Source organism: Serinus canaria, chromosome 9 (assembly GCF_022539315.1).
Source record: "Serinus canaria isolate serCan28SL12 chromosome 9, serCan2020, whole genome shotgun sequence".
In the NCBI taxonomy this organism is placed as follows: domain Eukaryota; kingdom Metazoa; phylum Chordata; class Aves; order Passeriformes; family Fringillidae; genus Serinus; species Serinus canaria.
In genome coordinates, this window is record NC_066323.1 from 8,028,283 (window position 1) to 8,042,235 (window position 13,953).

General features: G+C 38.7%; 1 protein-coding gene across 1 annotated transcript; it reads right to left on the minus strand.

Annotated features, from left to right (window-relative positions):
- Positions 1-645: 645 nt before the first annotated feature.
- Positions 646-10,088, minus strand: HRG (histidine rich glycoprotein). Its single transcript, XM_009089420.4, has 7 exons — positions 9,805-10,088; positions 7,694-7,801; positions 6,638-6,725; positions 5,963-6,129; positions 4,188-4,304; positions 2,582-2,668; positions 646-1,950 (listed from the first exon to the last, which is right to left on the minus strand). Exons 1-7 carry the CDS (start codon positions 10,000-10,002, stop codon positions 1,114-1,116), a joined length of 1,602 nt encoding a protein of 533 aa, XP_009087668.3. The 5' UTR covers positions 10,003-10,088; the 3' UTR covers positions 646-1,113.
- Positions 10,089-13,953: the final 3,865 nt, after the last annotated feature.

Sequence of the window (13,953 nt, forward strand, 5' to 3'; positions counted from 1 at the left end):
CAATCTTCACTCAGCCACAATGGGTCTTCATTTTGTTTCTTTTTCTTCAGTGGCCTTTGCACTGCATTTCACTTTATGCCATTAAAAAGCTATTTAGATGATCAAATTACTAACTTTTTTGAGATTTATCCCATGTTCTGGCTGATGACATGGCTGTTCTGAACCAGCTTGCTGGTCTCTGGACAGTCTGAATGGACTTGACCTTGATGGGGGCTGGAATATAAAGAGGCACCACTATTCTTTCTTCCTGCTCCTCCCAACTCAGTTTCCAATGAGGAAGGTTCAGCAATAAAGAAAATATTTACATGAAAGAGTTATTACATGCATCTGCTTTTCTCTTCCCCTGAGAGCAATTATGAACTATTTGAGAAGGGCTGTCCTTGACTGCAATATTTCTGTGTATCACCACCAGCAGCTGTAGCAATGGAAGCACCTGTGCAGGCCACCCTGCAGTGAGACAGCAAGTCATTAACTGTTCTCAGACTCCTTCTAGATAACAGTGCTAACCCAAACACCATTAGTCAATTCATGCTAGAGTTTGCTTTGTGGATGTTTAATACCTAAATAGCTTCATAGTTTAATATAATTTCTAGTTCAATATCTAATAGCTAATTATGTGTAGCAAACAAAACCCAGGCAACTGTGTCAAGAAAAAAATGCTTGCATTTTTATTTTCTGTAAATCTGTATAAAGCATGAACGTAGTGTCATGGATTACTTTTTTATGGAAAGCAGTCGAATTTCCTCTAGGTCAGATTAATTGGAGAAGTACATTATAATTATGAATGATGAAAAAAAAAGATTATAGATGGTAATTTGCACTATTTGAGAATTTTCCTTTTTGTTAGAACTGAAGGAACATTGCTTTCTGAGGAGATTTTTACCCATTCATATTATCTGAAGGACTCAGAATTTTGAGCCTTTCAGTTGCAGTGGAGCTAGAGGTAACCATGATGGAGACACAGGTTGAAATACTTAATGAATATTTTCAGTGACTCTCCTTCCTAGAAACAGAATGCTTTTCCCACTTCTCTGTTTTCATCTGCTGTTTTCATTTACTGTAGGACTGTGGTTGCCCCTGAAATTATTGAGTCAGGAACATCTTTCTCTGAGGTCATATAGGAGAACTTTCTGTTACAAAGCTATGAGGAAATAAGGGCAAAATTTTTGGAAGGTCAAGTTTGGGTTTTCCGGGGCATGATTTTGATTGTGTAGGGTGATCTGGAAAGTCTGGAAGTTCTGCCATCTCCTTCAGTTTTGAGCCAGTGCTGGAAAAGTGAAGGTTGCATTGGGATAGTTCAGGAAAGTTTGCAGTGGGAGGTGTGAGAGAATCCTGCTGATTTAGAACTGGGATGCGATAGACAGCTCCCGTTACATGGCATGGAAAATACTTTCCTGATATGCTTGTCTTGTTGTGATGATGTCTGTAATAGTGATGGCAGTGATGAGGAGGGTGTCCTGGAGGAGGGGGACAGGGTGGTCCATGGTGGTGAGGAGGGGGGTGGTGACCTGGTCCATGAGGAGGGGGACAGGGTGGTCCATGGTGGTGAGGAGGGTGGTCATGATCTGGTCCATGAGGAGGGGGACAGGGTGGTCCATGGTGGTGAGGAGGATGGTCGTGGTCTGCACCATGAGGAGGGGGACACGGTGGTCCATGGTGGTGAGGAGGATGGTCGTGATCAGTTCCGTGAGGAGGTGGAGTAGGATGGTCGTGATCTGGTTCATCATGGGGAGGAAGGGGAGAAACAGGTCCTTTGTTGCTGTCTTGATCTTCCTTGCTGGATTTGGGGTTATGCTCAGGGTCTTCAGGTCTGGACTGAGAAGAGGGGGGGCATTCATGTCTGTGGTGATGCTTATGGCGATGTCTGTGACCAAAATGATGATGACAGTAGGGATGTCTGTGTGGATGTCCCTGGGCTGAATGTTTCCCTCTTTGCCCACAGCCATGGTGCTGTTTATAAAAACACCAGGGAAGAAGTATTAATCAGGTGTTAATAGGGGAGAAGAAACTGACGAGAAAGAGAGAGGTGGGAGTTACCAGGATTGCATTCGTAGCTCTGATGATCTTTAAGGAAAAATATTTGTTTTTTTTTTTTTGATGGAGTAAAAGGAATAGATAATAAAATGCCAAGTTACTGAAAATCTGCTGGAAACACTACACCATGTTGAAATTATATAACCATCTGAGAAGTATTTGTGATAGATCAAAGCAAAGCAAATCCTTACTGGAGTAGCTGTTGTGCTATAAACTGGAATACCAGATATGATAAAGATCATCTCGCCTCCCCTTGCTTTCTAAAATTCCTTTGACTTTTTTGCCAATCTCTACTCACTGATACTTAGTCAAGTGATTAAACTGAGAGAAGACACACTCGAAAAAGAGTGGTAGGGACAGCTCAATTCTGATTCATCCTTTGACTGACCTAGAACTTGCAGGTCAGTCTGTCCTGACATGCTGCATCACACCCAGGCAATTGAAAATTTTCATAAATGTTACAATCACCTGCCAGTCTGGACTAAGCAAGGTTGCTGCAACCTGCATGAGGATACAGCCAGAGATGTGTCCATAACTGAGTACATACCCAGGGATGGTAGATTTCACAGCTTATATCTGTTCCATCAGCTTCATCTGCATCAGTGATAATTCTTGCCTTGCAGAATCCAGTGTGCTAAGCAAAAGACAAGGAAAAAAACCCACAATGCACATCTGGGTTCTTGTGATGGAATTAATACAAACCACTGAATGTTCAACATTTTGCAAGTTAGGCTATTCCTTTGACACCTAAGTATCTTCCATAACTTAGCCAGATCCCAAGCCTTCCAACCAATGCTTGCTAGTGATTAATAATGATTAAAATAAGTGCTGGTTTTGAGGGTTCTTGACTGTGATGTGCTCTAGAGGCACTTCACCATGTGCACCTAGGAGGCTACTACTGTGCATCTCACTTCCCTTTCGATGTCTAAGAAATTGGCCAACCACTAATGCCTACAGAATGAGTACTCCTGGGTGCCTGATTTTTCTTCCTTTTTTTTTTTTTTTTCCTGTCTTTGCTTGCCAAACATCTGTTCAGATTGGACTATCCTGTAATTCTGCTCGAAGCTCTCAAAACCTGGTACTGTGTATCTATGCTGCTTCAAATAAAGCTCAAGCAGAGCTTTCTTCAATTTATTTTTTAAAAGCAATTTGTTGTAATTTTTTTGTATTACTTCCCTTAGCAATCCTGTTTGCTATGACTTTCTCCAGCTGTCCAGTTGTTGTGTGTGGAATTGCTCATGTGAAAGATCACAGAACTCAGGTGATGGGTTCTGTGTATGCTCTCTGTACTGGGTGTACTTTGGGCCATTGGTAGCCCATTGTGCTCAGTGACTACAAATGATAATGGCATTTTACACACAAACAGCAGTGATGGCAGCACTGAGAACAGAATTCAGACCCTCTGTTGTCATCTGCCTTGTGCTTTGTTCTAGTGAACTTGTGTCTCCCTTACCAGTTAATTTACAATCTTTTCCAGTCTTCTGGAGTATAAAAAATGAGAGAAGGTGATGGATGTAAACCATCAAACCAAAATGGATATAAACCATATAAACCAATAGTTTTACATATTTTATTTTTTTCCATGTTTATTTCATTATTTCAATTTAGTTTCTAGGGAATAATTTATTCTGAAATTATGAGATCTTGCCTAGCTGTTTCTTTGGTGTAGACAATAATTGTAATGGAAAAATGGGGTGAAGAAAATACTTTGGTAGTTTTCTGCAGATGAGCTTGAATTATTCCACTCTCCATTTTTCTGCAATGGAGAAAAAAGTGACCCTGAGCTCACTGGGATTACATAAGACATATATTTTTTCAGGATCTATGACTCATATTGATGTAAAAGTTTTTATGGACATAGCATGAATGATTTGCTAGGGATTGGCCACAATTTGAATGCAAAAGCCAGATTTAACCTGAAAAACTCTAGGCCTCTAACATGCCAGATTCCAGTCACATTAAGATTTGAGAGTTCAGACTGTTTCCTTATAAAAGATAATGGAGCAGCTGTAAAACTAGGATCTGTGCTTGGGCATGCTGGATTTTTAGTTTTGAGTTTGGGTTCATGCTTATAATAAACACTTGAATATATATTGGTAGAATCTTCCCGGTACCACCCTTTATATAAGTTCTTGTTCTAAGACTTTACTTACAGCGTGCCAATCATGCAGAAAATCACATTCCAGTGCCTGATCTGTTTCCTGCACAGATTTTGAACAGTTGGTCTCTTTTATAGAGAATCCTAAAATGTGACCTTCACGGGAGGCAGTCTGAAACCAAGAGGTCAAAGAAAAAGTGGTAACTAGGTGTATTTAAAGTCTTGTAATTTTCAGAGCAACCATATGTCATCTTACTGTCATAATCCCATCTACCTCATGCTTTCCTGGCCTGTCCTGTTCAAGTGTTCATGCACATACACATATTCAAAAAGGAAAACAGGTTAGATTATTTATATCTCACACCCTTACAGCTTCCAGGAACGCTTCCTTTAATTCTTTGTTTAGTATGCGTGTGTTATAAAATCTGTTACTTTTACAGCCTTTGTTTTTAGGAAGTAGTGTCCTTAGAGTCTTCTCCCTAAACTGAACTGCTGCTTCTGTGAAAGTAGAGAGATCTATTGGATGGCAACCCCCCATTTCCAGTGATGGGAGTGCATAGTATTAGAGTGCTGATGTTAATTTGAGGTGAAATTCTGCCAGTGACTGTGAGAATGTTGCTTTCTCTGTTGTCAAGGGCATTAGTTATGGAGAAGGCCTTACTCCATATGAACATGGGAGAAAGCCTTTGTGATCCTATTAAAATCCATAAAGAGGTGTTTCATTTTAATTTCCAACTATAGCAGTACTTTTATATCAAGTCTGTATTGAAGGTGTCCTTAGCATGTGTGCACATTCGAGTTTCACTAGTTAAACTAAATTGGTTGAAAGTGCATGCACATACTTTATGGTATGGTTTTTTATTGTAATTCATAGTTTCTGAGTGTTAAAATCCAGTGGTACAATGTAAAGTGTTGCTGTAGCTGAAAATGGTGAAGTGTGAAAACAAAGCGTTTGGGGAGAAACACATGAACCCAGGCAATGTGAAAACAATCCCTTTCTAAATGGCAGTAGGGATACAATGTGCACAGGGCTCCAGTGTGGGACACTGTCAGGTTTCTGAGTGATATTAAAAGCTGCAGGGAGGTGGGTTTGGCGTGCTATCATTTAGGCAGTTTCCAAGATCAACATGTATTATGGTGGGAGCCTTGGGACCTCATTACAGAGGTGTCCTGGGCTGACACATGTGTTGGCAGAATGATCCCGTGCTGTTTAAGTGAAAGTCTTCGGTATCTACCAACAAGAAATTTTGTTATTAATATACTTCAGATCACCCAAAGGATAAGTCTTCATGTTGACCTCACTTAGATATGGAGATATTTACCAGACCCAGAGGTTCTTCAAGAGTTACAGCACAAATTCACCTCCTTTCCTCAGAGTGCTGCTTTGCTCTGCAGCAAGAGTCAAAATGATGCTGATCATGTTCCACTGTTTGCTGTACCCATGTGATATTTTAAGAGTATAATATTCTAAGAGTAAAAAATTATCTGTCTGCAACTGACAAAAGCGTGTCTGCGGTAATACATGACTGTCCATCTTGAAGTCTGCTCAGTGGTAAATATACTCATGTATGTCACATATGCCAAAATTAAAATATGTACACAAAGGCGGCCTTGAATTCTGAATGCCATCATACTGCTATAGTTCTTCAGCAAATGAGAAGTCCTTTTGCTTTCACACACCTAAATTAAAGTTGATAACAAGTCTCTGCTAAAGTAGGACTTTCAACTTAGATCTGATCCTAGAAGGGTTTGAGTTCTGGTCCCATGGTCTTGGAGTTGCTCACAAAATAGTGTCATTTCTAAGTAATTCTAGGAGAAAATGCCACTTACCATCTTTAAAATTCTTTCAACTTTATCCACAGCAAAGTTGTTTGTGTGGTTACTTTCACTGTTGAATTTCCTCAGGGCCTTTGCAGCAATATCTTTATGTTGCTCAGTGACTTCTAAGGCTTCAAGTTTCACAGGACAATCTTTGCACTCTACTAAGTCAGGTGGAACTGTGAAAACAAATAATTTACTAATATTACAGTGGATATTAATACTCTTGGGAGTGTGCCCATGCCTTTAATGTGAACTCATAATGAGAATCTTAAGTACAGCATTTTCTTGGAAGTGAAATACCTGTCCCTTGCTCCACAAATAAGGGTTTGTTCTGTAATTTGAAAAAAACCCAAACCTGTGAAAATGAGTATTCTTATAAATCACTTTAGATTCTTACCATCCCAAATGTGCAGTCTCCCCAAGCTTACATTTGTTCTGATGTTCATTATCATATTTTGGTGGACTGGAATGGTGATATCAGCTGACATCAATAAAGCCTGGTTTAGCGGAATAGGGTAACCTTAATTCTATTACTCATTCTTAACATTCCATTGGAATTATCTAAAATATGAATTACAAGCAGATGAATGGATCTGTTGTGGTTTCCATACACTGGTAGTGCACAGACTTTGGTACAAAGGATGGTTTGAGGTATGCATTGGCTTACAGCAGTGGTTATTTTACCTGGACTTAATGTACAATTAAATCCATATAGTTGAGGTTTCTTCAGCAGATGGTTTGTATATGTGATAATCTTACATTGCCCAAAGTCCTGAGAGGAAAAAAGAATACATGATGATGATGTTATTTTCCCTGGATTTAATTGGATGTAGGCGATCATAGAAATTACATCTCCTTTTAATGTGCAGTACCTCTAAAAAAAATAACAGATGTGGTCATTAATGGAATGTTTGATCAGGTACCACTCAAAATTTGTCTTCAGATAAAAAGGGATCGCTCTGTACAAGAGCTTTTATTTTAATTCTCAGTTTTCATTATTGAGTAGACAACAGAAAACTGAAACAGCTTTCTTAGTCATCCTGATACTTACTTAGAGCAGGATAAGACAAGATGGCAGGGAAACTTAGAATGCCAGGTTACAGAAATCTTTGTCAAAAGTGGATGGACCTTTTCATCAATTCCTTTTCTCCATTAAAATAAAATAAAGAAAAGAATAAATGCTCTCTCTTCTCTGCTCCTGGCCTTTCTGCTTTGTCCTTTGTCAAAGTATCACAACTCCTATTTAAATAAAGTTTTGGACTGGGAGTTCTCTCATTCACTGGAGTGCAAAAGAAAGGACAAGTATTGCTGTGTATTGCTTATGTAATGACACTACCAATATTTCCCACTCTCATACCACAAATGTTATGACAGAAAACTGACAAAATATACCACTGGTATTTCTGGCTCATATACCAGGAACATACTTAAAAAATAATTTCTAGTGCCCTTTAGTTGTCAGCAAATTACCCTTAAAACATAAGTTCTGCTACATGCAGTGGAATGTGGAGTATAGTTCCTTTGAGACAGCAAGTTAAATAAAGTTATACTTATTTGAAGACTCAGTCCTTTCCCAAGCCTTTAGCATATGTTTAACATTCTAGAATTAGATAGATTTTGGTTTAGAATCAGCCATATTAAAGCCCAGTGTTCACTGTGACTGAAAGTTCTGGGCAGTTCAGAGGAAGATCAAGTTAGTGCATTATTGGTGTATGAGTTGGTGCAGATGCCATTGCTTGCCATTGGATAGGTGTCACTGTAGTCACAGGACTCCCAGTGTCTTCTGGATAAGACAGAGCATTCCGTTTCCAGCACATCCAAAGTTAAGTAGAGGACTGTTGAATTTCCCTGGAAGAGAAGTGCAAGTAAAGCAGTGTTTGTAGACAAGAAGTTTTATCTGAAATAAACTTTTTTTGAGGTCACTATATTTAATCTTTAATGAAGCTTCTCCAGTTCTCTATTAAAGTTTTTCAGAGCTGACAAGCCTAGAAAAGGTTCAGGCTGGAAGGGACCTTTGGAGGTCGTCTTGCCTAGTCACTTGCTCAAGGCAAAGCTGAAACTTCAAAGTTTTGACTGCAATCTGTTTATCACCAAGACAGACATTCCACAACATTTCTAGTTGGGCCATTCTAGTACTTCGCAACTTTCTCTGTTATTATTTTTGGCCTTATATGTAGTCAAAATTTCCCTTCCTGCAACTTACACTTGTTGCCTCTTATCCTTTTGTTGATAACCTGTGAGAAGTGTCTGTTGTTAATATGACTGTCATCATTTGAGCATCATTTTTTTTCAAATATATACATATTCCTAATGTTATCTTGGCAGTGGAACCAAAAAAAGGTCTTGCACAATAATGTACATGATTAGTGTGCTGGAGATCACATCTGGTGACTTGGGTCTGAGAACGTACAGAGACCTTGCAGGGAGGATTCTTTAGAAGTAGAAGTGTAGAAGTGTAGAAGTGTCTTTTCTGTTCTTGTAGACACTGTGTGAAAGCTGAAGCTGTGGCCCTGGACTGCAAAGATGGCAAAATTTATTAATGGTACAAAGCAAAACATAATTTGATTTAGTGTTTATAGCATTCATCTGGAAATATGAATCCTCAGCACTCGTCCATATTCCAAGTTGTGGTTTATACTTAATATAGTCAACAGTTGTTTAAAATGTAGAAGCACTAAGATTTTTCTTTTTAGTCACAACTTTGCTTTTTATCATTTATCCATGCATTTTTATCATTTATCCATTTTGCATGTCTTACTGCCTGGTGGTACCACTTCAGAGGGGCGGCACACACATAGGTGCATGGCAGCAGATTTCTTCTGGACAGGAGACTTCAGGGTTTAAATCTCTTAATGCAGATGAGATCCTTGCTAGATGAAGTGCTTTAACTGCCTGGCTACCATGTACAACCCGATGATATAACTTGCTGCATTCTTGTCTTTGAAAAGCAAAACAATCCATCAGGTTTTTTTGCAGATGTACCTGAAGACCTGTGACAACCTGGCCTTTGGGTCCCTTTCTGTATCTGAACTTGTCCTTACAGGCACTACTAAGCAGCTCCATCAAAAACTAGCCTGTTTTTTCTGTTGCTATACTGAGACTTCTGTGGTGGTGCATGTGTGCCTGGATACCAGTTTCATAATCAAGCAGCTGAAAGCTACCAGGTGGATTAGTAAATCTGCCTGTCCTTGGTCTCTTTTGTGTACTAAAGACATTTTAGTTCTATTGCTTTTTCTGCTATTGATTTGTTTTAGCATTTCAGCAGTCATTGAGAAAGGCTTATGTATCTTCTCTAGAAAAAAAAAAAAAAGGGAAATAGGAAGGAAATAGAAAGTGACTGATAGGGATTCTCTATCCAGTCCCTCCCCTGTTTTGCAGAATAGCAACTCCTTTGACTCCTCTGCCTTTTTCCCTTTCCACCAGTTTGTTCAGCTATGTCTGAAATTAAGATAATAACAAAATACCAGTCTTGCAGGATACATTGTTCTAATTAATGTTAGACATTCATGAAATAAAGAAACCTTCTGAATATCAATTTTGAGTGTAACATCTGAAATCAGACAGCAGACAGAACAGATTAATTTCCAGAGTTGTATAGAGCTATTCAGAGCATCTCTTATGCAAACATCCTGCTGGCCAAGAGAAGAGGGGCCATTCAGCATTGTTTGAAATCAAGTTTACGTGCAGTAAATCATGCACAAATGTATACTGAGGTAGTGTAAATCACAGCTGATTCATTGGATTACATCAACATTGTTCTAGTAAAAGCAATAAACATAAGCTCTTAATTACCTGGCTCATTATTTAAGAATCACAGTCTTGTGTAAATCAGCCTTTAAGTTCATACTTACTAAATGTAGTTCATGTGCATCAGCAACACGGAACAAACCAAAAACATAACCTTCTCTGCGATGTCTGTTGACCAAATCCAGGGCCACTCCTGCATCTGTTTCAATGGTGTTACAGTCTGCAGGTGTAATGCTTATTTCATTTTGGGCAGTAGAGCACTGCAGTAGTGTTAGAAAAAAAGCTGAAGTTAGAAGCAGCATTTTGTTTTCAGTGTTCGGTCACTTGTGCCCATGCCCTGATAAAGCCAGCCTGCTTTTAAATCAGGGCAGCCCACCAAAGTTATAAATGAATGCTAAAAGGGCATGGTTATATATAAATTTAAGTGTCATGTCAGACAGCCATTACCTTGACCCTGGATTAACATTTGCAAACAGCAAGTAAATGATTATGTAGTGATTGATCAGATTTTGAGGAAAGTAGGCTTTGTAACACTCTCTGGACTACCCATCAAAGGGCCTGTTTATGATTCTTTAGGCAGACATTGTGCAATGGTGCTTTATCATGGAAAGAACTAGCTCCTAACTGTGTAAGGCTGAGCCTGGCACTAAGAAGGTCCAGTTTATGTGTCCAGTTTATGTAAGGTATTACACAATCTTGGTCTTCTGTTTACTATTAAAACAGTTGAACTGAAAATATGCTGAAATATTTGTGGTCAAATTATGGCTATATCCATATCCCTGTTTTTACAGATCCTTAACCACCAGGCAACTAGTGAAAGGGAAATAAGGAATTCACTCAGATGTGGAAAAGGGATATAGCTCAAGGTGCACTGCAGGCTGGTGATCTGTAGCTGCTATGTGAGTACCTGCTACTCCTCCAGCTAAAGAAAATTTAGTGCTGATTTCTATAAGCTTTACATCATTTCAGACTGGTACTCAGAAAGGGACTGACTGGCTTATACCTGTGTAATCTAGGTATGGCAAGAAGTTACATAAAGCTGCCTTTGCATTCTCAGCCTGAGCAGTTTTGTGTGCTTTTTGGTTGTGGTAGTCCTCACAGACTTCTTTAGAGAATTGCCGGTAATTTTTCTTTTTGTATTTAATAAAATAATGCAGTACCTAGTGAGATTTATACCTTTCAAGGATATGCCAATATCCTCTCCTAAGCAGAAAGGATGAGATGTTCTCTCATTGTATTCAAAATCTTTTATTCAGGATAGTTTAAGACATTCTTAAAAGGCAGTAATTGCTTGTCAGGGAGTGGCCGAAGATGGAATACAAAATTCAAACACTGAATAAGAAAATACAAAAATGCAAAGTGAGTCCAAAATGACAAGGTCAGACTCAGATGAGGAATTTTCCAATTCTAGGTTGATGTGAAGATTAGATTAGCTTCTCACAGAAAAGGTGCTGGCTGTATAATTGACTTGGGGGCTGGAAGCTAGATGATCTTTAAGATCCCTTTCAAAACATTCTGTGATTCTATGACTTGGATTTACGTGTTTGACCATTAAGGGTTTTTTTTACTTATTTTTTTGAGAAACCTTCAGAAATACAGCAAATAATCATCCTTAACAATTACCTAATTTAATTAATTTTTATTTTTAAAAATCCCACCTCTTAGCGTGTCTGTTGTCTAAGAAATGATGTTTTAAAATTAACTGAGCTGAAGCAGTATATTTCATTCATAGTTAGTTCAGGACACACTTAACAGTTCTCTGGTAATAGATAAGCTAAATGGAGCATCTTACAATATTGGAACCAGGGGCACCCAAAACCATCATGAGTAAGTTTAAAATGGTTAAAAATAATCCCCCCACTTGTGGAACTTGTTGCCACAGAAAGATCTGGATGCAGATACTGTCATTGGGGTCAGAAATAGCTTAGAAAACTTCATGGGCAGCAGGTCCTGACCTGGATACCAGAAGGACTCAGCAGAAGAGAGCCCTTTAAAGTCCCTGGCAGAATGATTCTGGGTGCTGGAAAAGTACAAGGGGAATGCTTGGCAGAGAGGGCCAGGTCATAAGCTTCTTCTAACCACAATTGTCTTTTGCCACTGGGAGAGAAGGATACTGGGCTGGATGTACAACTGTTCTGATGAAGTAAGACATTTCTTTTGTCTTGGTTTTATAATATTTCACTATAATTACTCAGAATCTCTTCCAGAAGATGGTAAAAAACCAGTGAAATAAATGTTGTGTAAATAATCAAAGACTTTTGAAATATACCACATCAGTTAAAAATAAAGTTCCTGTTATTGCGATGTTCCAAATTGCACCCCAATTCATTTATTACAATACTTGCTAATTTTTTCAAATGTGCAGTGATACTGAAGAAGAGCATTGGATTAAGTGATTTATAACTTAATTCTCTCAGCTCTCTGTTGTTTGCAGATTGTTCTTTTTTTGCTCTTCTGTTCGGGGTTGTTCATTATGACGCTCTTTTTTTTTTTTTTTTTTTTACCATAGCTTATGTATATTTTATGTATGAAATTGAAACAGTATGAATAAACAGTGGAAAATGTGCAATTCCTGCAAAATTGACTGCAGAAGTAAAGTATGATTCTGTTTCCACTCTAGAGAGTTTTGTCCTTGATTTCTTTGGAAGAGAAAGATTTGACCCTTTTATTAAAGCACTGACAAGAACTCCAAGCACAGTAAGAGCAGTTAATTAAATATTGGTTGTACTTAAGTCAGAATAATGTATTTTTATCACTCCTCCTTCAGTTTGATATCTTTTTAAAAACTTATTTTGTTTTTATATTTATTACTTTTAAGTTTTGTGTGTTGCTTTAATGAAGCCGTCTCTGTAAATAGATTGCTGGAAGGAATAGAAATATTTATCCAAACATGGCATTTCTCTTGCATAGTGTATCAAAACCTCATTTATGACTTTTACCAAGGCTTGACTTGCAACAGTAAGAGGTGATCCACATTCAGACTTTAAGGATATGGTAATAAACATCCATCCTAAACCTCTCCAGAGCACTGGGAGAACACATCAAAGAGGCTTATCTTCCCCTCTTGAAAAACAGTGTATTAAATGTGCAATAAATATAACTTTAAACTAGAGGGATAGGGAGAGCTGACACATAAAGGAGATGGTATGCAATAACCAATTCCTCCATTCCTAAAGTACAGCTGTAATTATTTACAGATATCCCTGGCTTCTTGGGAGCACAGCTGCTATGAGCAGACTGTTCTCTGCCTTCTGCAGGAGTGCTTCACACCCAGGCTGGTGTCACCACATGGCACAGCTCCGTCACCTGTGCAGGCAGCAAAGCCTTTCCCATCTCATACTGCGCTGCTCTGCAGCCACTCCTGTTCCTGCTCCCAAGCCAGAGCCCAGCTAATACAGACACGTGTGGCTCTAGCTGCTTAGAGGTGAATTCTGGGCTGGCTTCTCTTTTTTTCAGTCTGAAATTCCCCAGAGCTTCAGGCCTTTTTGGTCTTGATGCAAAAACCAAAAAAGATTTGCAGTTCTTGGGGTGGCTCTGCACTTAACAGGCATTTCCCCAAGTAGGACAGAAAAATATGTAAATGTGGCATGTCTTATTTTTATCTGCTGGGTGTAAAAAGGATGTCCCCAATGCAAATGCAATGTTAGACAAATTTGCTTTGGTTATGGTTTTCAGAGCAGCAGCTCCAGCTCCAGCTTCCCCTCTCTGCCTGCAACTTATTTTTCTTTACCAGTCACCAGTTTTTTCTCAAACTCGTAGAAGTTTCATCACCTTGTCTATCAAATTTCATTCAAAGAGACCTTAAGTTCAAAAGCTATTTGGAGGAGACAAACTGTCAAGTGAGGAGGTTGGCAATGTAGATACAGAAGTCTTGTTGACTAGGAGGCCTCAAGGACTAATATAGGGAATAAAAAGGGTGTCAGTATTCCTTGTCTTGTCCTCAGTGTCTTTGGCTGTAAATTGCTTTTCAGAAAAAGCAGTCTAATTGTAAATTGATGACTGTAAGGATATGTTGAAAGACTGACCTTTTTGCAGAGGGGCTTGAGAGGCTGGGCAAAAAGATGAGGTTAAGAATTTGATGTTAAGAATGGAGTGAGAGGGAGTTCTACATCTCAGATGCAGAAGAAAAGGTTTAATTATGAAGTATGTGCAATAGGTAGGTTCTGAAGTCACACAAATAGAATTCATACTTCGTTTATTTTATAAAAACCTTGTTTTTAAAACTCGTCATAAGAACTTTGATGTCTGGGCCT

Excerpts from the sequence above, each read along its gene's own strand:
- HRG (XM_009089420.4), bottom strand. The coding sequence starts at position 10,002 with ATGCTGCTTCTAACTTCAGCTTTTTTTCTAACACTACTGCAGTGCTCT. Across the intron at positions 7,802-9,804 it reads ATGCACATGAACTACATTTA|GGAAATTCAACAGTCCTCTA; the intron begins GTAAGTATGAAC and ends CTTCTCTTCCAG. Across the intron at positions 6,726-7,693 it reads ACAGTGACACCTATCCAATG|GACTTTGGGCAATGTAAGAT; the intron begins GCAAGCAATGGC and ends TTTTCCTCTCAG.